The sequence below is a fragment of the Lynx canadensis genome, chromosome B4, assembly GCF_007474595.2.
Source record: "Lynx canadensis isolate LIC74 chromosome B4, mLynCan4.pri.v2, whole genome shotgun sequence".
NCBI classification, from domain to species: Eukaryota; Metazoa; Chordata; class Mammalia; order Carnivora; family Felidae; genus Lynx; species Lynx canadensis.
In genome coordinates, this window is record NC_044309.1 from 125,856,678 (window position 1) to 125,880,440 (window position 23,763).

The 23,763-nt window shown below is 43.0% G+C and overlaps 2 protein-coding genes across 6 annotated transcripts in view; both read left to right on the plus strand.

Annotated features, from left to right (window-relative positions):
* RFX4 (regulatory factor X4) overlaps positions 1-1,825 on the plus strand; it is a 143,778-nt gene extending 141,953 nt beyond the window's left edge. Inside the window, exon 18 of the mRNA XM_032593803.1 lies at positions 233-1,825. Within this exon, the coding sequence (XP_032449694.1) occupies positions 233-505 (273 nt within the window). The 3' untranslated portion in view covers positions 506-1,825. The remainder of the gene's footprint in view (positions 1-232) is intronic.
* An 11,260-nt stretch (positions 1,826-13,085) lies between these two features.
* Positions 13,086-23,763, plus strand: part of RIC8B (RIC8 guanine nucleotide exchange factor B) — a 102,807-nt gene continuing 92,129 nt past the window's right edge. For all 5 annotated transcript variants that reach the window (XR_003969995.1, XR_003969996.1, XM_030320441.1 and 2 more), the window contains exons 1-2: positions 13,086-13,275; positions 22,064-22,111. Coding sequence is in view for 3 of the 5 variants with exons in the window: in XM_030320441.1 (XP_030176301.1) it covers positions 13,192-13,275; positions 22,064-22,111 (132 nt within the window). In the remaining 2 variants the exon portion in view is untranslated. The remainder of the gene's footprint in view (positions 13,276-22,063; positions 22,112-23,763) is intronic.

The following is a 23,763-nucleotide window of genomic DNA, read 5'->3' on the forward strand; positions in this document are numbered from 1 at the left end:
ACTATTTGAGGGAACACCAGCCCTACTCTCGATTTGAAGTCCTTTGCCTTTTTCCTGTTGGTTACTTCCTAGACCAAGGTTCCATCTTTCAGGAGTTCACTGATTACTTCCTATCAACTTCCATTAATAGCATCTTAAGAAATTTAACTTAACTTGTAAATATGACCCATATTGTGTATATGCAACTTCCAAGCTAATTTTAACTTTGTGGAATTTCTTTCCCCTCAACAAGTACCCTTTCAATAGCCCCACTTCCCGGATGGAACCCTGTTTGATGAGCAGTACTCCCAGACTGCATCCTACCCCAGTCACCCCCCGATGGCCAGAGGTGCCCACAGCCAACACGTGCTACACAAGCCCGTCTGTGCATTCCACGAGGTACGGAAACTCTAGTGACATGTATACACCCCTGACCACGCGCAGGAATTCTGAGTACGAGCACATGCAACACTTTCCTGGCTTTGCTTACATCAACGGAGAGGCCTCCACAGGATGGGCTAAATGACTGCTATCACAGGAATCCATATTTAATATTAATAATAATTATTAATAATAAACCCACCAACCCACCCCCAGAAGACTTTTTCTCTCTACACATCATAACTCGTGGACTATTCCTAAGTGTCCATTTTCCTAATGAATGTGAGTCTGGGATTCAGTGTGGGATGAATAAACTTTAGTTCAGAAACAGGACTCACTAAAAGTCAGTGAGATTGGGTTCCTGTAGCCAAGCCAGACTTGACTGTTTCTATAGAGCACTATTTTGGGCAGGCCAATCTGTGCCTTTTCCCTCTGTTCCACGACTTTGCTTTGTGTTGGCAAACACTCCCTGTAAGCTACTTATTTTCCTGTTGACAAAAGCTCATTAGTCTTGATGGATACTAGAGACAGAGTCTGGTTTGTGTTCTTGGATGGGCACATAATTTACCAAGAGCATTCACCTTGCCATCTGTCATCTTACTATACAACGAACAGCCCTCAGGTATGTTCTACGCATCCCTTCTTCCTGGTGGTGCCGTCACTGCTTCCTGGAACACCGGGGCTAAATGCTGGTGTCTGGAAGACTCTAGATCCCCTGTTATTACACTCATGTTATTCACAGTACCTGCATTGTCTTGGAATGTAAGCACTGTCTAGAGGGAAGGAAGAGGCCTGTTCTGTATGCCTTAAGTTGATTGAGGTTTGTAGGGGACCGGTTCTTCTACATACAAGTATTTGTCCTAAGTTTGCACAATGGCTAGTGTCAGCAAAAGGCAGGAGAGGGGCTTTTAAAATTCTGTGAGAATGTGGATGTATGGTATTGAGTATCACACTCAGCTCTGCTGTATTAACTCTGTGAAACCAGATGGACCAAACATTAACTTACCAAGCACCAAGCGTGAAAATGACTTTCGTGGTTCCTTCATAAGACCGTAATAATTTCCGACACTTTGATAGAAAAAAAATTTTTTCAAAGCTGTGCCTTTGAGCCTATACTATACTGTGTATGTGTGGAAATAAAAATGTATTGTACTTTCGGAAACTTTTTTCGTAGGCATTTTTCTGTCAGATTGGTAGCAATTTGTGAGGTTTGTTAGAGATTAACATAGGTTTTCTTTCTGTATTATAAAATGCACCAAGCAATTATGGTGGACCTATTACCCTATGGGTAAGAAATAAATGGAGATATGACATCGGATGTTTCAGCAGTTGTTCTGTAAATAAAATCTTTGATCACACCACTCAGTGTGATAATCATGTCTACAGCTAAAATGGAAATAGTTTTTTCTGTACAGTTGTGCAAGATATGAATGGTTTCACACTCAAATAAAAAGTATTGAAATGAGCTGCTTTCTTCATTTTCCTTCTGCATTTGACATGACTTCTGTGTGTGTGTGTGTGTGTGTGTGAGAGAGAGAGAGAGAGAGAGACAGAGAGACAGAGAGAGAGAGAGATAGCATTCTGAATACTCAGGGTGTAAATAGGCAAAACAAAACTAAGTGGTCTTATCTGGTTGCTCTTATCCACTTCTCCCATCGTCTTGTCATAAAGCAATCATTAAAATTTGGATAGGCCACACATCCGGTCCTTGAATGATTTAGTATCTACAGCCTAGTTGAGGTCTGTAAGGGACCAGTTCTACATACAAGGATTTGTCTTAAGTTTGCACAATGGCTAGCGTCAGCAAAGGACAGGAACCTTTTAGCTCTTACAGGGAATATTATTCTTCAATACCAGCATCATTAAGAGGTCCCCTGGTCCTTAGTTCATTATGCTTTAATGATCTGTGGGTGTAAAGATACTTGAAGTGCAGTGCTTTAAATACTAATAAACTTCTGGAACAGAACAGTAACATTACTGAATATTAAGTATCAAAAAGTCCTTCTCCAGCACTGCATTTTGATTCTAGGATTGAGGAGCGAGGACATAGAGGCAAGATGACTGTTTTGTCCAAACGTTAAAGAGTAGGATCTATGAGAAATTCAGAGCCACAGATTTCCAGAAATGGCAGCAGTGACTATTTTAACTAAAAGGCAAGAGAATTTGACAACTCGATTTGCATGTTGAAAGATTTATTTTTAAAGCCAAGCTCTTACTTGCTATTACATAACATATTTATACCTAAGAATGATTTTAGGATTAAAATTATATATTTTACCCAGCATCCCCTTAAAAATATTTCACTATGTTGGGGCACCTGAGCGGCTCAGTTGGTTAGGCATGCAACTTCGGCTCAGGTCATGATCTCGTGGTCCATGGGTTCAAGCCCCACATCGGGCTCTGTGCTGATAGCTCAGACCTGGAGCCTGCTGCAGATTCTGTATCCCTCTTTCTCTAACCCTCCCCTCTCGGGCACACTCTCTCTCTCTCTCAAAAATAAAATAAAACATTAAAAAATTAAAAAAAAATTTCACTGTGTTGTTCAACAAAAAGAAAGTAGATGTTGGGTTTCACTCCCGGAAGATAAATTAGTTTGATCTCTTGGCCACAGTGCATTAGTTGGCCCTGAATGAGGAAAGTGGGAGGGGGGGGTGCAGGGGGAGGGGGGCAGAAGGAAGAAGAAGAAAATGTCAGATTCAGTCACTGCATAACATGAACCATACCTGTTGCTCTCATACAGTTCAAAGCTAGTGCTTCATAAAGGAAAGGATGTAGTAAGTCTGACTTTTGACTTTCCAGACACAAAAAGAAGAAGCAATTGCCCAATTGTCTAGCCAGGTAGCAGCAGCACATAACACTCCTGCTCAAACAACAGCCACAAGGTCATTAAATGTACAGATCTTTAGGCAAAAATAGTCACAGTCAACAAGGGCTGAGTCCCAGAGAATAGAGTGGACATTCCAACAACTTTGCAGGGGAGAGAACGTGTGCCTCCTGCTCGCAGCACAGCAGAGAACTGGGGGTCAGCACTGTAGGAAGAGGGAAGCTTTTGATGAGGACGAGTGGTCCCCGGGCGCACTCTCCAGAACACAAGGTGCCCATGTCTTGGGAGTTGAGTGTGTTACTTGTGTTCCCAATTGTTCTAAACCTTCCATTTCAGAATGGAGAAGGATCTGATTAGGAAAAGACAACAGCTGCTGTGAACTCAGGACTCAAATGCACCTTCTCTGCCTCTGATGGTTCCGTGCCAGTCACCAGAATGGGAATGGGCAAGGTTGGCAGCTGGGAGTAGGGCCAGTCACTTGTCAGAGGAAGAACAGAGGAGTCTTGGCAATAAAGGGACACTCCCCTCCTTAGGACTCTTTCTGAAAAGGACTCTGCCAGCTTGAAACTGGCTGAAGTTGTGAACAGCAGCCAGGATGGCTCACCCACGTTGCAAGCCTGTGGCGTCCTAGGCATCCATCCTGCTGTGTCCTTTTGTCAGGCCACTAGCACACCCCAGGTCTGGGAAGAAAGGGAATCTGTGGCCCCTCTGAGACTGCAGCCCAGTCAGAGACCAATCAAATGTGTGGCATTAGGTAAGCCCAACCCAGATGGGGAGAGGGACTGAAATCGTGGAAAGAGAACTGAGAGGGAGTCTTGGCTTCACCACCATGTGACCTTGGAGGAGTCCAGAGTGAGGACCTTAGGCGGCGATGTTCTAGAACTATGACATCCCAAATCGTGGCCTGTGTGCTGCTGCTGGAGCGGGGCTGGCAGATCTGGGTGAGGAGGGCGGACAGCTTAGGGGAAACAAAGAATGGACTGGCAGCTGGGCAGTGATTCAGAGGCAGCCACAGGAGAGAGGACGACGGCTCCACCAGCTGGTGCTCAAAAACAGCCCGAGGTTTGTGCCCACAAGTGCGGCCCGTATACCTGCCCCCCGCCACCGAGCAAGCCGTACCCCCTGCCTCAGAGCCAGCCCCACTCTCTCACGATAGTGGTCTTCTGCTATTTTCCTTGCCTCCAGCTTTGTCCTTCACGTTTGCTTTAAAGTGACATCACAATGTCCGAAGTGACTCGGGCCATGGAAAGAGCAAAAACAAACAGGCTGTTTGTCCCAACTACTTACATCTCTTAAAGGCCGAATCACAAGATTTAAAAAAATTAAATGCTGGGAAGGAATGGTACAAATACTCCCTTTTTATACAGGGAAAAGAAAGAGTGTGGGGAGTGGGTTGATGTAGGTTTCCTGAGGCACAGAGTTCAGACTTAGACAAGGGCCAAAAGTATGCAAATCATCACCACTGGGGAGCTCAAGAGAAAAAGATGGAGATACTCATTGGCTTCAAAGTGAGGTAGCACTGGGATTAAATCTTGGTTCCACCAAAGATGTGGAAGGGACATTCCTGCTCTCAGTAGGATTGGATTTCAGTGGTTCTCAACTCTGGCTGCCCATGAGTGTTACCCTGTCAACTTTAAAAAAAAAATACTGATGCACGGGTCCCACCACAGTACACAATGGGCCTGGCATGTGACCTGCCTCCAGCATCAGTAGCTTTCAAGCTCCCCAGGTGATTCTAATATGTAGCCAAGGCTGAGAAACACAACCCCTTACACCTTGAAGTTCTGAGATCCAGGGGCTGCTAGTCCCTGAGTAGCTTTTGCCCAGGGTTCCAGTCTGTCCAGAGTGGAGAAGAGTGCCACTCCCCCCTCCCCACCCCAGTCTACACTGTTTGGTTTCCCCCTCCACCGCAGCTGACAAAGCTTTCCCTAAGGGCACTGTTTTGCTTGCCCTTCAGCCCAGCCCACCTCCCTACCACTCTGCTGCCTGCCCTCCTAACCTGGACCTTCTCTGCTTCAGTTCCTTGGCAGCCTCCCAAGCTGAGCCAGCTTGGACACAGCCCCTGTGGTTTCCTCTTCTTCCAAGGAGGTCAGAACCTTTTGTGCTTCGTCAGCCTCCTCCCTGAAGCTCTCCCCCCATCCCTCCCTCTGCACCTCACCCCCCCCCAGCCTTCTCACCCCCATATTTTGCTGCTGCTAGTGTAGGTGAGACGGAAGACGTGGGCCCCAAGAGTTGAGAAAGGAGCTGTTGCTAGGAAAGGAGTGTGGGTGAAGAGAGGTGGTGGGTGGGAGAAATAGGGCTCCCCGGTTGTATTCTACTCTCTGCCATCATACATGCCTCAAGAGCTAAAACCAGTTGTTTGGGAACTATGATGAAAAATAATGAGGTCTGACCATGACAGCAGGGTGAGGGGACCAACCTCAGGAACAGCTGCAGTGCTGCCGCTTGGTATTTATAATAGTCTCCTGAGAGGAGGGAAGAGCTGCGGAGAAGAGTTGAGAAGGAGTGAATTCTCCGGGAAGTGCCAAACTGTGACCCCACCAGGGCTGCTATCCAACATGTTCTGGCCTGCGCTCCACCTCTCAGACGTGATCAGCTGCAGGAACCGACATGTAGTCAAGGCAGAGTGACCGTCTAAATGAGGGGCCTGCGGCACACTGGGCGGCACATTTCTGAAACGGCTCTGCCTTCATTCATGGAACTTCCCATTTCTTGGGGTCTGCTCTGTGCCAGGCACAGCAGAGGCCTCCTCTCCGTTCCTCACAACCTCCTGGCAGTGTCAGTGGTACAACCATTTCTATTTAGAGGTGAAGAAACGGAGGCGCTGAGCCTCGCCCCAAGTCACACACAGTAAGTGGCAGGGCTGGGATTTGAGGACAGAACTGCCCTGCTCCCCAGTCTGTGTTCTTCCTACAATACACTGCCTTCTTCCTCCTTCCTCCTTTTGTCTCCACTCCACCCCACCCCCATGCCTCTCTCCTAAGCGCCTTTGGCCAGTGCAGATTTTAAATCAACCTTGACCATGGTAATAGAACCTACTGGGGTTGAAAAGAGTTTCAGAAGTTCTGGGAAATTCTTGTGTGTGCTAAAATGAAGGCAGTTTCTAGGCCGGGCACCAGATCTTCCCCCACACTCGAAGTGGCATTCCACTCACTCTAAGTTAACAGCAGACTAGCTTTCCCTCTTGTCCTTTCCCAGGGCACATACAAACCAATACATTATCAGGGACCAAGATTTGGTCATTCTATACAGAAACAGGAACAAAAGAAAATCAGTAATAATGTAAAACAAAAAAAAATACCAGGTCACGGGAGGATTTTTATTACCAGGTTGAAAAAAGGCTCTGCAGGGGAGGCGCAATGAGCCAAGTATTCACCAGAATGAAGTCATTTGAAGGGGGGAGGCGAGGTGAGGGGGGGGACTGGCTACCTCTTGCTGTTCAGGTCACTACCCTTTGACAGCGGTGGCCTCTGACCTCAACAACCCTACAATTCTGTTTTGACTGACCCTGAAACCCATGAAATTCAGATGTAGGCACTGCCCAAAAGTTGAGATAAAGCTGACTAATATGGGAAAAGCTCCCGGTATGTGCCCCCAGCTGAAAGGAGCTGGCAGTTCTTTGGCGGTAGATGCAATTTATTCTGTCCTCCTCCTTTCAGGGAAATGCTAATCCTTCATAGGCAACTGGAGGGGAAGACTAAAATGTGTTGATGATGAATGACAATAATCCTTTGTCCACTTCTGCCTCCTCCTAGGGTTGAACCTTAAGAGTTTAATCAAATGTTGGTAAGTAAATTAATGCTTTACTGCATAGAGTTAAAAAGGAAGTGGTGGGAAGAAGGGCTGTGAGAATATATTTTTTCTGACATGTGAATCTCAAATACTTAATTGCAAAGGCACTGATATGGGGCGTGTGTGTGTGTGTGTGTGTGTGTGTGTGTGTGTGTGTTTTGGGTGTTTTAGTCCCCTTATTTACACATGTACACATAAGACAGTATTCACAAACTGTCTTATATTAAAGTGTATCAGTGTAAAGACATTAACTTCAAGGTTTAAAAACCAAAGCAGTGTGCTGGAAATGCTTTTCTGTTGTTAAACATCAGCGACAACAAAACTCATGTGTTTGTGCATCAATAGGAATAACATGACCTTTATCCCCAAATCTTCACATCATTGTGCAGGAGGCTGCATTTCTCATTCCGGTTCAGCTAACAATTGAGTGGCTACTCCACACCAGGTGTGCTGTGCTGGCCACTTTGACAGCCATCTCTTTTAACCCTTACAGCCTCCTCCAAAGTAAGTGGTATAATGCTTATTACAGTTGAGAAAATCAATGTTCAAAGAGGAAGAGTGACTTATCCCTGAACACCCAGGGACAGAGGTAAAATTCAAACTAGTCTTTTGGCCTTCAAGTTTTCCTATTGGATACAAAAAACCTGGTTTCCAGAGGATTTTAAGGAATTTGACAAATGATAGGCTTCGGAGAGGCACACAGAGAGTCGGGACTCAAACCCAGGTTTTCCAATCACCAGCCCTGGGTCTTTTGCCACATTACAGCATTGCCACCCAAAGCGCTGGGTTTTCCCAAGAGGTGTTTGGATGGGATTTCAAGCCAGCAAGATGCAAATAGGTCTGACCTACATTCCAGCTCTTGGATAAATAAAAACTCCTAAAGGGCAAAGCCCATTTTGTGTGCTTGAGAGTCCCACTGTGGACAGTCAATATTAAACAAGAATAGGTACATTTGCCAAGGACTAACAGCATGGGTTCAATTTTAGCAATTAAAATACTGGGAATATGACTGAGGATCCTAATAAACGTGCTGGAAGGCTGGATCGAGTAATCATAGATTTATAGGAGTTAAAAAAAACAACAACTTTGAAGTCATCCAGTCCAACTCTAATTTTATAAATGAGACCCTGAGAAATTAAAATAATGCGCACAAGGATCTGACACTGGCTGGCAACTGACCCAGTGCTATTTAACTTTTTGGCATATAGCATAGTAAGAGAATGTTTTCAGGAATGTACCATGCCATAAACTGAAGTTGGATTGGCTGCCTATGGAGTCATCATTGATTATGAAATGTGCTTCATATTTAACTTTTACTTATCCCACTGATCAATTGACCTCTAAGAAATCCCCATTGCTGGCTTTCAAGTTCAACCAAGTCAATATTTCTCAATAAGTGTCTCATTAATTTTGTTCTCCTGAACTTCTTTCATGGCATTTCCCCCCTACCTGCTGGCCCTCCAAACTCCCTCCACCATTCTTTCTTTATAATTTGCCTTCCCCGAGAAGGCTTCTCTGCTTCCTTGTCTTCCCATCAATGTTCATCTTGCAATTTCCACAGTACTTATGTTCAATTCCTTTCTTCCTATTAAAAAACATTCACTTATTGCCTGGGTATTTCCTATATCCCCAAAGGACAGGATCAATTGTTTCTACTTATTTTTTTTTTTCTTATGGTGCCTAAGACAATGCTGTGCTCCAAAAAACCATCAAATAGTTGTTTAAGGAACAAATCATGTTGATTGACTTTGCTACAAAAGGGAGACCTCGTTATTGGTAGAAAATGAAATTAAAATCACTTTCTTCTGCTAGGTTATTCTGAATTCTCAAAGACTAACGAGTCACATGCACATGAATTTGACAGTCTATCAAAAAACTAGGTCAGGGGCGCCTGGGTGGCTCAGTAGGTTAAGTGTCTGACTCCTGATTTCAGCTCAGGTCATGATCTTGTAGTTTGTGGGATCAAGCCCTGAGGGCACAGAGCCTGCTTGGGATTCTCTCTCCCTCTCTCTCTCTCTCTCTGCCCCTCCCCTGCTAGCATTCTCTCTCTCTCTCAAAATAAATAAACTAAAAAACAAAAAAAACAACTAGTTTGGTGGTTGATAGTGTATCAAAATATTAGTCCAGTGGTTCTGAACCCTGGCTGCTCATTCAAATCAACTTGGAAGCTTTTAAAACTACCACTACCCAGGCCTCACCACAGATCAACTGAATCAGAATCTTTGCAGGTATGCCCAAGCAATGATTTGCATATGCCATATTGGTATTTGATTTGCACATATTGATTTATACAACCTCACTCTTATGAATAGATTTTTCTTTTTTTTTTTTTTTTTTAATTTTTTTTTCAACATTTATTTATTTTTGGGACAGAGAGAGACAGAGCATGAACGGGGGAGGGGCAGAGAGAGAGGGAGACACAGAATCGGAAACAGGCTCCAGGCTCTGAGCCATCAGCCCAGAGCCCGACGCGGGGCTCGAACTCACGGACCGCGAGATCGTGACCTGGCTGAAGTCGGACGCTTAACCGACTGCGCCACCCAGGCGCCCCATGAATAGATTTTTCTAAAGAATGAGCATGATCAAATATGGTTTTGTTGTTGTTCTTAGAATCACAAAATTTTAGAACTGAGAAAGAACTAAGATAATATCTGGACCAACTCCTTTATTTTACAGCTGAAGACTCTGTGGCTTAAGAGAGTTTGAGTAGCCTGATACAGTGGCGAGATGATTGCTGAGTGACCAGTCATATCCTGAATTAGTGGAATTCTCTGAACTCCACACAAAAAACATTGTGTGTATGTGCGTGCGTGTAAGATTTGGATTTTAAAAGCTGTTAGCACCAGGTACTACTCAAAGACCAATTTGGCACATTCCATCTAGCCCGTCGTCATGGCAGAGGAAATGTCACAGTGGGATATATCAAAGTCCAAAATAAATGACTAGTATATATTTGCAGGCTTTTTCATTGGCCCCAATCCATAACATTTTACGCTATCAGAGCCCAGAGTACTTCTACCCCTTAACTATACCACTTATTAGCAGATTTACTGCTTATGAGCAAGCTAATCAACACCCTGAACTTCCCTTTTCTCTATAAAAAGGAAGACAGTGCCTGTCCTATTGACCTTGCATTTTTCAGCTATTATAAGGATTAAATCAGATGATCTATGTATGGGTGTCTTGAGAATAGTAAGGCACTGTGTATAGAATTACTATGTTGCTACCTTTCAGAGCAATGACTTGTTAATAAACGTGTTACTTTGATTACCCAGGCTCTAAACCCTAATTCCTTGGTACCATGCCACCCAAGAATCAACAGGAACTGGAGTTAGTGCTGGACTAGAGACTCTAGTCACTGAAAGTACCCCGTAACTAAATATTCAGGGAGGTAAAGTGATGTAGTGACCCAGGATTTAGCTAGTCTAGGCTCTAGTCCCAGAGTCTGCTTTTAACTATTGACTTTGGACAAATCACTTAATTTTTCTGGGACCAGAGTCTCGTCAGTGGTCAAAAGATGACTTGAATTAGAGTCAAAGATCCTTTTGATTTATAAAATCAGAATATTAGTGCTTAATTAAAATTACTAAAGTGCAGTTTCCCAAGCCGTTAATTGATGTGGTTTCACATTTTTTAAATCTCTTTTTAGAAGTTCAGGGTTGGAGCCTAAAAACATAAGCCTATTTCTGGTAAATAGACATTTTGAACACATGTGTAAGACCCTTGTTAAAAGCAACATCTCTACTCAGATACTTTATGCTTGTTAGTGTCCTGTCCTGATGCCCTTGCTCCACAAATGAATATATGGTTACCCAAAAGGCATGTAGTACACTACTGGACACAGAGTAGGTACCCAAATACTGTTACTTTACAGCTTACAGTAGGCGTCCTAGCTCTTATTACTTAGCTTGTCTGAGCCTGTTTTTGTATTTATAAATGGGAAAATAGTACCTTCTTCAATGATCCACTGAGATAGTGTATATTAAAATGCAGAAAAAAGCGGGGTGCCTAAGTGGCTCAGTTGATTCAGCATCCAGGTCTTGATTTTGGCTCAGGTCATGATCCCAGGGTCATGGGATTGAGCCCCGTGTTGGGCTCTGCACTGAGCGTGGAGCCTGTTTGGGACTCTCTCTCTCCCTCTTTCCTTCTGCCCCTCTCCTCCACTCATGCTCCCTCTAAAAAATAAAAAAAAAATGTTTTATAAACTGTTAAAAACAATTGAAAGGTATTACTATTACCTAAGGAATGCAGACCGCTCTAAGGGTATTTTTTTAAGAGACAGATTAAAATCTTTCTGCATTAGTTTATCATGGACACAGCACCTACTCCAGTGCCTGGCTCAACAGATATGCTCAATGAGTGTCTACTGCGTGAAGAGTATAATCCGCAGAAAAATCAAAAGCTCCATGAGCTTAGATTCCATATTTCTTTTTCTCTGCAAATTCCCAGAGCTAACACAGCATCTGACAGATAGAAGAAGACAATAATTATCAGATGAAAAATTGTTACCCCTCTAGTTCCTCTTCAACACAGCTCAAGAGGTAGACATGGGCAGAAGAGGCACCAAAGACGATTTGGAGTGGAACTGGAAGTTATTTGGAAAATTCACCCACTCTCTAATAGCTTGGGAAAGCAAAAAAGAAGCATAGACTCTTGAGTTCCATCAAGTTCAGTTTCCAAATTGTGCAATCTTGGTACATTAATCTATTAACCCCACCGAGACGGTTTGCTCCTCTTAAACTGAGAATAGTACCCACCTCATAGAGTTAAGCACTAGAATGGGAGCTCCATAAGGGCAAGGACTTTGAGGCCCACTGCATCTACACTGGACAGTACTGAACTATATTGAACAGTGCCAGACACAGCAGAGGTTCTCAAATACTTGTTGCCTGACGTTGTGAGAAACTGACGGAGAGGACACAGGCACAGTATGTAACAAAATGTTTGCACGTAGTAAACACTCAGCAAACGTGAACCTCTTCCATCTTCACTATCCCCATCACTACCATTACTAGCACATCGGTATTATGTGACTGGCAGATGGAGAGCAGTCACCTTTGGAGAAAGACCCGGATTCAAATCTAATTCCCCATTTACCAGTTTTGTGACACAGGACATATCACTTAACCTATGCTGGTTCCTTTGGTTCCAGAAAAATCTCCACGTCGTGAGAATCAGAAGCTATATGGCAACGACCTAACGCTGAATGAATCTGGAGCCCTCGCGGCACGCGATACGTGGCAGCAACTATTACTAAGGAAAAAAAAAAAATCCCCTTTTCTCCAGATAACTGCCTGCAATTTCCCACATTACTGTAGCTGAATACGTAACATGACCGCAAACAAGGGGAGGAAGGAAAGAATTTCAAAGAGACCGAAACCGCTAATCAAGAAAAAGAGGGAATTAAACCGGTGTTTGACAGTTCCCACCAAGGGGTGCTAGTTTCCCCGACTGTCAACCTGTCCGACCGGCCAAGGCTCGAGCAGGACAACCAGCTCTGATAGGAACAAAAAGGAGGCAGAGCAGACGCTTACACCCTCCCCCTAACGGTCTCTTGGTCGCTAGCCGCTGGCCTCTGGCTGCCGCGGGACTCCCGTTTCCGGCCCTGACCGGACCACAGCTCCCAGCATGCCTTTGGCGGGAAGTCTTTTCCCGCTGGATGACTACTAATCCCGGCATGCCATTCGGTACTCCAGTAAATTAGATGGAAGAGTGGAATGACCCCAATGAGCGCAGGGAATTGTAGTCCATTTAGCTGCTGGCTTTTAGAGGGGCGGGGAAGAGCCGGGTCGCTCTCGTCAGCTGAGGAGAATGATTCATAGAGGAGGGTCAGGAGAGAACAGTTCTGGCTGCGAAAGCCCACTTAAAAGGCTGGACTCTTCCGCGAGGGAGGGAGAGGCAGGAGAGTAAGCGAGGCCTCGGGCCTGACCTCGCCTCAGGCCGCTCGTCAGGCCTCCATCGAGTCCTGGGCCTTGTCGGGGGCGGCCGCGAGGCGCCGGTTGCTGGGGGACCGGTGACGTCGCGGGGTGAAAGTTGAGGGGCGGTGACGTCGGCCCTGCCCGGGCGGAGGCTGGCGGGTTGGAGGCAGGAGGGAGGGAGGGAAGGAGGGAAGGAAGGAAGCTGGGAACGAGCGAGCGAGCGGGGGCGCGAGGCGTTTACCTGGAGGCAGCGGCTTGGGCGCGCTGAGCGGCCGCGGCTCCCCCGCACCTGCGGCCATGGATGAGGAGCGCGCCCTCTACATCGTCCGGGCCGGCGAGGCGGGGGCTATCGAGCGGGTCCTGAGGGATTACAGCGATAAGGTAAAGCGCCCTGGCCCCGGGCGTGCGGTAGAGCACCCCCGGGCCGCCCTCGGGGCTTGCACATCGCATCCCTCCCAACCCCCCTCATTCCGGGGATGCGCGCTGCTCCCCCCAGAAAACGTTTCCGGCTTGGGCATGCGTGTTTGTGCCCCCAGCCTTTCCCGTGCGTGCATCCTGCATCCCCCTGCCCCCACTCTGGCGCCCACTCCTCTGATTCCGGCCCAGCCGGCTGTCCCACGGTTCTCCCCCCAAGCATGCAAGTCACACCCCCAGAATCCGTAGATGTGCGTCTGTGCCCTGTGTCCCACTCTTGAATGCATGAATGCACGCGAGGCTTCCTCACCTGTATGGCATGAAAATCTGTGTTTCCGTGCTTAAACACGGCTCTTGATTAAGCATAAAACGCATCAGCCACGGTGGCAGTTCTTTCTATACCTATAGCACTATATAGTTTTCAAAGCTTGAGGTCTCATATATGGTCTAACTTGATTCTCAGAGCGTTTACGGGGTAGAGGGTGTCATCCTCCCCATTTTATAGATGAGAAAACCGAGGTGCTAAGAACTGAAATCACGCCAAGGTCATGGGCATACTATGTTGTAAGTGGGGGGAGATTCAGACTCCTAGCAATAGCTATTCTTTGTATCGCGTTAACAGCTTTCCCATCCAGTATCTCATTTAATCTTGACAGCAGTCCTGTGAGGTTTTATCTCCTTTTGCAATTGAGATTCTGTATCAGTTAAGTAACTTGCCCAAGGTCATACTTGGGAGCTGGGACTCCAGCCTAGGTCTTCAAACCATTCATTGTTCTTTCCACTTTACAGCTCTGCAGTAAAAAGGTATCTTGTTGTAAATTCCAGCCACTTCTCTGAATGTTTCTCCAGGAACCGTTAGCTCTCCATTACTTTTTCTTGCAGGAATTTTACGTGGTCACTTCAAAAGGTAGCACGCCACACCTTTAATCTTCCATTTAGAAGACTACTTTATAGGGATGACTGACCACTCACTTCTGTGAAAACGCACTCAACACCAAGTCTTACCCTAGAGACAGCACCTTTCTTCCTTTGACTGACTTGTACTCCTAATTTCCGCTTCTGTGTTTGCTGTGTGCCCACCACTGCGCTTTATTACACTTTGTACGATTGACCTGCCAGGGTGCCAGTTCTGCTCTGGGTGGAGAAGATCCCAAAATAAGATACCTTCATTCCCATTGAACCTTCCCCAACAACCCTGTGAGGAAGTTGTGGTATTCCCCATTTCACAAATGACATTTAGGATAATGTTGCCGTTGAGAGATGGGGCTAAGATTCCAATCTCGGTTTTCTAATTGCTCTTTCTACAGTACTGTGCTACTTTCTTTGGGAGGATGGATGGATGGATTCAGTTTTGTTCGTATCTTAGCTCCTTCACTTTCTTTTTTTTTTTTTATTTAAAAAAATTTTTTTTAATGTTTATTTAGTTTTGAGACAGAGAGAGACAGAGCATGAACAGGGGAGGGGCAGAGAGAGAGGGAGACACAGAATCTGAAATGGGCTCCAGGCTCTGAGCTGTCAGCACAGAGCCCGACTTGGGCTCAGATCATGACCTGAGCCGAAGTCGGATGCTTAACCGACTGAGCCACCCAGGCGCCCCGTCTCCTTCACTTTCTAATATGCTTTATTGTTGCATATCTGCCTAATTTGGGAGAAATTCACTTGATACATGGGTGTTCATATTACGGAGATGATATTCATTTAACTTGATTTAAAAAAAGATCAGAGGCAGCTACAAACTAATGCTCAAAAGAAAGAAATAGTGTTGAATCAACTAGTATTTATTTTGCAGTTACTATATGCCAGATATCTAGCAATCAGTAGGAACTTTCTTCTTTAGGGACGGGAGGAGGAAAAACCTCTAACTGGATCTTACCACCTTCTTCAATATTTCTCCTTCCCTCCAAGACTAAACTGATTAGAACTCCAGATTTGCTTCCTTGAGTCTACCTCTTCCCCTCCTTGATTTCCCTCCAGGTTGCTTTCTGCACACCACTCCTGGTCAACTGCTATCAGAGCTTAAGTTCTGGACATCTCCAGCTCCCCTTTCACACTGGGAATGTTTTTAGAGTTGTAATGCCCAGTGTATATTATTTAAGATGCTATTCCTGAAGTACTTTTTGGGCCAAGCCTCAGAATGCTCTGACTTGATGCGAACCGGGTCAGTCAGCTCCTTCAGAAAAGAGCGCTCCTGTTTAATGCTGATTATGGTAGGGCTAGCATACCAAGAAAATAGCTGAGGTTCATGTTGTTGGTGGGGCTTTGCTCCTCAAGGCGAGAGAGACCTTGGAGGCAGATGAATAGGAAGGGAAAGTATGATTGCGGTGGTCTGGCAGTAAGAATGGGGAGGTGGAATTAAATTGCCCAGCTCTATGGGATATGGAGTCTGAGATCCTGAAAAAGTAGCTGAACACTGTGCGCTTCGTTTTTCTTACCTGGAAAAAATGGATTTGAGAAATGTTTAGAATGAGAGGTGATTGTGGGGCATTGAGGAGTCCAATCAAGAACAGAAATGAATCATGTACAGAGAAAGTGATTGGGTCATTGTTTAGGGGAGGAGGTTCTTTATGCTACTTTATTTCTCTAATAAAGCTGGAATTTGAGACAGTTCTAGAAATATGGTATACACATTTGAATAGGATATGTTAATATCTTGGACCATGTAAGAGGACTTTTTGCTTTCCACTTGGAGGTTGAGTTCTGACTCTTTGAGTTCATTCCACGGATTTTTGCAGAGGAGCATGTTTAATGGCACAAGATAGTGGAAAGAAGGTAGAATTTAGAGTCAGATAAATCTTGGTTCAAATCTGCCTTTTATTGGCTTTATGACTATGGATTTGTTATTTTAAGCCTGGGTCATGGCTTTCTTATCTGTAAAATAGGGATAATATTACCTAACTTATTATGCACCTTTAATTAACTGAAGTTTAATGCTGCACACTGAGCACAGGGCACCTAGGAGGCGTTTACTCAGTGAGTTATAGTTCTAATAGATCAAGGTACTCAAGACGTCTTGTGGCCATAGCACAGGCTCTGGAGCTAGACTGCCTGACTCTGATCTTCAACTTAACCATCCATGTAGCCTCAGACAAGTTAACTTAACTTTGCTGTGCCTCAATTTCCTTACCTGTCAAACAGGGACAATAATAGTACCTACATCATAGATTTGTTGTCAGGATTAAATGAGTTATATGTGTAAAGCCCTTGGAACAGTGCCTGGCACTGAAGAAGAACCCCTAACTTTAGAACAACAAAGGCCGGAATTAAACATGTAGCACTGAGTTGATTTAGCCTGATAAAAATAATTGGGGAGTATACTCCATAACTTCTCATTTTCCTTGACCCTTACATTTTCTAATGGGTAGCAAAATACCTTGTACCATGTTTAGAGCCACAGTTACCTATCTGGCTCCAGGTAACAACATCTAATTTCTGTGTTAAAGAGACTGTAATTTTCGAGCCTTCTTGCTTCATTCACTGACTCTTGTTATCCTGGGGAGAGGGAAGATCTACTATCCCAGGAAAAATTAAACTTGTCTGTTTCTCGAGGGCATAATACAAGTTGACCCAACATAGAAAAGTATTAAAAAACAAATAGGAAGAGTGGTTGATCTTTTCCATTTGTCTCAATTCACCTGTTAACCTTTATTGAGTGCTTGCTATGTACTATGTATTATCTGTCCTAAGCACTTTCACATATCATCACATCTAATCCTCTTATATCAAAACTTACGAGGGAGATAGAAGTATTCTCTTTTGCAAGGGAAATAGGAAATTGAGGTTCATAAAGACAAGGTGACTATGAGCTCAAGGGCACATAGCTAGAAGTGGGTTCATGTTGCCTTTACCCTGTCTATTCTGTGTTTTTGAGCACAGAAGAGCAAAAGGTGTTCAGGACCAGTACGTTACTTTCTTTGGTTACTGTTGGGTCCTAATCACCTCCATTCTAGTTATAGAATGAGCTGTTAATTATGGGAGGTATGTATTGTTCTAGTCTAGGCTGTCCAAGCTCCTCCTCCTCCTTCAGGGCCTGCTCTGATACAGATTTAATAGAGAGATTGGTTACCATCATTATGATTATCACAACAAACAGTGATCAAGGGCTCTGAGGTGTACAATATTTTAGTTCCTTGAATCACAAGTTATTTAGACTAGAAGGACTCTCAAAGGTAATTGGATCTATCCCCTTCAGTTAATAGGTGAAGAAACTGAGGCCTAGAGTCATCAACTACAATGATAGCCAGAGAGATGGCTTGATAGCCATAAAAGCCACCTGGGCATATAATTACCTTATAACAAGCTCCAACAGGATTTCATTTTGGAAATGTGGCAAATTTATGGCCAAATTAAAGGGAAAAGTTATTTCAGATACAATCAGATAGGTCTCCAAGAGTAGTCCTCATAAGAGAGGAAGATAACACTGATAGCAGTGAGGTCTTCATTTATGTGCTAGAAGAACCTGATTGATCGGGACCTAATATTGAGACAGTTCTAGAAATACGGTCTACACATTTGAATAGGGTATGTAAATATACTGGACCATGTAAGAAGACTCTTTGCTTTCCACTTTGAGGTTGAGTTCCGAGTCTGAGCTCATTCCACACATTTTTGCAGAGGAGCATGTTTAGTGAGTTGTTCCTTTGTTATACCTTGTTCTTGTTTCCAGATTGAAATTCTATAACCTCAGTTACTGGTGTTTAGTTCTAGAAGTAACCTCTATTTGTGAAATACAGCACAACATGTACACATACACCACCCCGGTTAGGCTAATTCCCTTGTATCAGTACTTTTGAGTGTATCTTCTGAAATATGAAATAACTCCTAGTTCTCTAATAGGTATTTGGCCAGATGCCACATCATAGGCCATGCTATAATAACAATAGTGGCCACTTACTGAACACCTGCTATGTGCAAGGTGCCATACATAAAAGATAAGGAAACTCTGACAGGTAGTAAAGTTGAATAACTTGACCAAGGTCACACTTTTAGTAAGCAGCTGGACTGGACTCAAACCCATTGCTGTCTGCCTCCTGAGCCTGAGCTTTTTAGAGCCTACTCATAGGATATAAAAACCTATGGGGAGGAGTCCTTGTGAGTCTGGTGTGTCACTGAGCTGTTCCTAGTTTACTTGGTCTCTAAATTGAACAATGGTTTTACTCTTTAGTTTATATTTGACTTGTTGCTCCTGTTCATCTGGAAATTAAGCACATAAAGAAGGTGAGGTGGTTGACTGTTGGCTGGCAGTTCTATAAAGGTATTTATAGCCAGAAATGCTAGTTCCCCTTCCCTTCTCTTTCAGCCTTAGAAAGGAGAGAGAGTAAGGGTTAGAAGTACTGAATAGGTTAGGTATGATCTAAGTTGTATAAAAGAAACCAGCCTTAGAGAAGCCAACATCTTTGGATCCAAACAATCTTGGGGGATTGAGCTTCTGAATAGATTGGCACATTCAAAATTCAATTTGTATTGCCTCACATGCCAGTATATTTTCTAATTAAATTAAGCCCTCATGCTAGTTAGGGCTTTTGAAAGCTCTTTCTTTCTTTCTTTCTTTCTTTCTTTCTTTCTTTCTTTCTTTCTTTCTTTTTCTTTCTTTCTTCTTTCTTTCTTTCTTTCTTTCTTTCTTTCTTTCTTTCTTTTCTTTCTTTTCTTTCTTTTTCTTTTTCTTTCTTTTCTTTCTTTCTGTCTGTCTGTCTGTCTACGTTGTGGTTTTATGAGAGGATCAGCCTTGCATTTAAAAGCAACAGAAAATTTAGTCCTTGGTACTATTCAGAATTTTCACCATGAGGGGCACCTGGGTGGCTCAGTCGGTTAAGCGTCTGACTTCGGCTCAGGTCATGATCTCACGGTCCGTGAGTTCGAGCCCCGCATCGGGCTCTCTGCTGACAGCTCAGAGCCTGGAGCCTGTTTCTGATTCTGTGTCTCCCTCTCTCTCTGACCCTCCCCTGTTCATGCTCTGTCTCTCTCTGTCTCAAAAATAAATAAACATTTAAATCTTTAAAAAAAATTTTTTTTCACCATGAAAGATTAATTCTACGTAGAAACTGTTTAAAAGATATTTTTATAACTTAATGAAGATCTTTCCAAAAGATGATTTATTTCTCTATGCCTTTATCATAGATGCCAGAAAAAGTTGAGGAGAACCACTGTATTGGCGACTAGGTTCATTTATTGCAGATAATTTATGGAATTAATATTTCACATATAATGGCAAAAAAGCCATAGCTTTTTTGGTTTCTAAGTGCAATTTATTTTCATTTGTATTGGACTTTTACTAAGCTTCAGTTTACAACCTTAGCCTGATGTCTGTTGTTTCTTTGTCTTTTATCTAGAGTTAGTTTTTACTAAACCTCATGTCTATAAATTCCCAACTTGTTCTTCCTTTTTTCTTTCTTTCTTTCCTTGTTCATTCATTGGTTTATCTTTTATTTTTAATATTTCCCTTTTAATTATAAAAATACTGCACCAACAATGATTTTGTCAAAAAAAAATCACCAGATAGTCCACTGTACAGTTGCTTTTATTATTTTTTTTAAGGTTTATTTATTTTGAGAGAGAGAGCACGCATGCGTGTGCATGAGCAGGGGAGAGACAGAGAGAGAAGGAGAGAGGGAATCTGAAGCAGGCTGCGTGCTGTCAGCGAAGAGCCCAACGTAGGACTTGATCTCACTGTGAGATCATGACCTGAGCTGAAATCCAGAGTCAGACGCTTCACTGACTGAGCCACTCAAGTGCCCCCAGTTGCTTTTATTTTTGCATTTCAACACTCAAGCCTTTAATGCATCCGTATACATATGTAGGTACTGTCATTGTAGACATCTAGCTTGGTGTTTTACTATTTTTCCACTGATGCCATTATAAGTAATTTTCCATGTTGTTAACAGAGATTTTTAGCCATCTTTTTTTATTGCAATATAATATTTTATCAGGTGGATGCACAGCAGTTTATTTCATCAGTCTCCTGTTGTTAGATATTCAGTTGTCTCTTTCTTCCATAATATTAGATAACACTGCAGTGAATATGCTTACATATATGACTTTACTCTCCTTCTGGATGATTTCATTAAGATAAATTCCTACAAGTAGAAGTTCTGAGTGAAAGGATGTGAATATCTTCATGTTTTCTTGTATGTGTTGCCAAATTACTTTCCCTTTTAAAGTTTATGTCAGTTTATACTGCTGCCAGCAATTTTGCACCTGGATTATTGATGCCCATTTCTTAGAAGGCTTTATGTCCTCAGTCTTGCTCTCTCCTTTGATCTGGCCTGAAAGCAACAGGCCAAATTATTCTCCCAGAATGCTGTACTGTTCACACCTACCTCTGTCTTCCTTGGTTGCCTATCACCTGTCTGCCAGTTTAGGTATAAATTTTTAAATCCAAGCCATCTAACCACCTAACATCATCTATTTTAATTGTTTTGCAAACCATATGTGAAGCAGCCTCTCTTCAGTTTCTTCAAACAACCCTTCTTTCTTACCTCAGTCTTCCCTCTGACCATTTCTCACATTCAGAACCACTTCTCTGTCAGCATTTCTCCATCTCACTTAATTTCAAAAATTGCTTCTTCTGCAGAGCTGACGACACAGAACCACCTGTAATGATGATATCTTTAGTACTTTGTGTACTTAACTCCTGATGAGTTGCTAATAAATGTCAGTGTGACCAATGAGAAAAATACAAAAACAGACAAAACAAAGATGTTCAGTGGAGATTGCTTTTAAAGGAAAACTCAAGATTCATAAGAGCACTAGATTCCCCTGAATAAAACTTGAGAAAAGAATGAGAAATTTTGTGCTCAATTTTTGGGTCCTATCACTGTTTCTGTGGCTGTGGGCAAGTCAACTTACTCCATCCTCTGTTTAAGCTACAGAGTGGAAAATATAGTGTTGCCAATCATCTCAGGAGAGTCATGACACTTTGTTCGCTTCTGGTTATTTTTTTCCTCAATATCATTGGCGTCATAATCATTATAATCCTAATATTTACTGAGTGTTTACTATGTGCCAGGCACTGAGATGGTATATATATATGCCTTTGCTGTTTTAACCCTAACAGCAGCTCAGAGAACTAGGTATCCCCTCTATTCACATGAGAAATCCATTGATAGAGATTTTGTTACTTGCTCTGCTAGTTAGTGGTAGAGCCATAATTTAAACCTTAATTCTTACAGAATTACTTTTCTGAAATACCAGTCTATCAAATCTCTTCCCTGTCTACAATTCCCTGATCATTTCTTAGTGCATATGAAAAAGAAAGTACAAACTCAGCAACATTGGAAGACCTTACCAAATTTCTGTCCAGTTTACTTTTCCATTCTCTTCTTTCTCTACTCTCCCATCCCCTCACATGTCCTATATTTCACTCTGGCAGAGCTGTTTATTTCACAAATATATCATACCATTTCACCATATCTGAGTCTTTGTTTCTGTCTCTAGAGTGCTTTCCATTTCCCTCCTGGAAAACTCCTGTTCATCCCCCAAGGTCCAGTTCAGATGCTCTGTACTCTATGCAAAGCATTCCAGATTTTCCTGGGTAGAGTTAGTGGCTTGGTACTCTATGTTCTTTTGTCTGTTTTTCTGCTGTAGTCTTTCACACTGCTTTATAATTATTTGCTTACATGCCTATCTCTCTTGCTTCAGTACGAGTGTTGAAATACGATATGGAAAGGCAAGATTTTTACAAAGATACCTTTTAAATATAGCTGCAATTAAAACTCTGTGTATTTAAAATGACATTGTTTCCCTTTTTCCCCCCCCTCAGCATAGGGCTACTTTCAAATTTGAATCAACAGATGAAGATAAAAGAAAGGTAAGCCTTGGTGTTACCGTGTGTGTGTGGGGGGGGGGGTATGTGTGTGTTTCATTCATGGACTTTCTAAACAGTGAACTTGTTTTTATCTGATGATTGTTTAGTTTTTGGGTTCCTTTCAGTTTGTTTTTAGGAACTGAGAAAAAGACAAGTACCAAGGTTAGTATGGATTACACACAACTTTTCTCCTGTTCCATCTCCACAGGACCATTATGCTTGCGTAAATCAGGGGAATGGGAACAGTTCAAAGGGGACTCTCTCCATATCTTCTCACCTCCAGAGCTTGACTTTATTTGGTAATAGACCTATAGATTGCCCAAAACGTGTTGTTGATGTTGTGAAACTTGGCTTTGGCTTAAGTTTTGGGAAAGCAGCTGTTGATGCTGCTGCCCCTCAACTACACGTTGTTCCCTGTACTGGCAGTTATTTGTGTTGTCAGCAATTGTCTCAGTCACTGACTTAACAGGCATAGAGAAAAATGGGAGTCAAGAGACTTGCCAGTAGATGAGTTATTATAAGAAAGGGTGCATCTGAGATATGGTCATATAATGTTATGTTTGCCGGTTGGGGTTGCCTGTGGTTGCTTTACTTAGCTGATTAGAGCATGATGCTAAAGGAGAAGGCTACCAATTCCCCACGAGCATTTTGCTCAGCCCCATACATCTATCCCTGACCTTACAAATGTCAAGACCCAAGTGAGAGGGCATGATTGAGTGTAAACCTATCGCTGCTGCTGAAAAAATAGCTTAAATCTAGTACTTTGTTGGAAGTGGTTTGATAATACCTTGAAATCATCCCTTTATTTACCTCCACCCCTACCTAATGTCTGCATTTTGCTCATTTTACCTCTTAAGATTCCTTTAGTACACTCTCTCCTTCATCTCCGCCCTAATGCAAGCCTTCATCTGAGTTCTGTACCAGTTTCCTAATCGTTCTTTTTCCAGTTATATGCCCTTTCAGTCCATTGTCCATAATTCTAAAACAACATGATCTTGTCATTCCCATCCTTAAAACTCTTGAGTGACTTCCTTTGCCTAGAGAATAAGGTCAAGTATCTTAACATGGTATACTACATGTGCAGTGATCTGATCTCTGCCCACTTTTGCAGCCTATTGCTTACTATTCTCTGTTGTATTTTGTGCTTTAGCAATATGCTTCAGCTGTATATACATACACATCCCTTCTGTTTCTTACTTCCTAACTTTGTATATGTTGTTTTCTACCTAGAATGCCCTCTCCTTCTTGTATACCTCTTCCTCTTTTTACCTGGTTAATTCTTACTCAGCTCTAGGAGCACCTCCTTCAGGAAGCCTCCTCTAGCATTCTGTCAGGGCGAAGTACCTCTCCAGTGTTCCCATAAAATTCTATGTATATCTCTAACACTATACTTATATATTGTCTCTTAATTATGTATTGACATTTCTCATTGTTACACCCTGCAAACTCTAATGATAGATACTGTTATATATCTTTATATCCTTGACATCTAGAGTGCCCAGCACATAATAGGTACTCAAAAAGTATTTATTGAATGAGTGACACGGGGTATAAACTTTGGAGGTTAAACATTTTCTTTTGGATTTGAACAATGTAAACAAGACTAGAGTGCATTGTAGAATGGATTCTCAACTAGAGATACGGTGTTTGGAGAG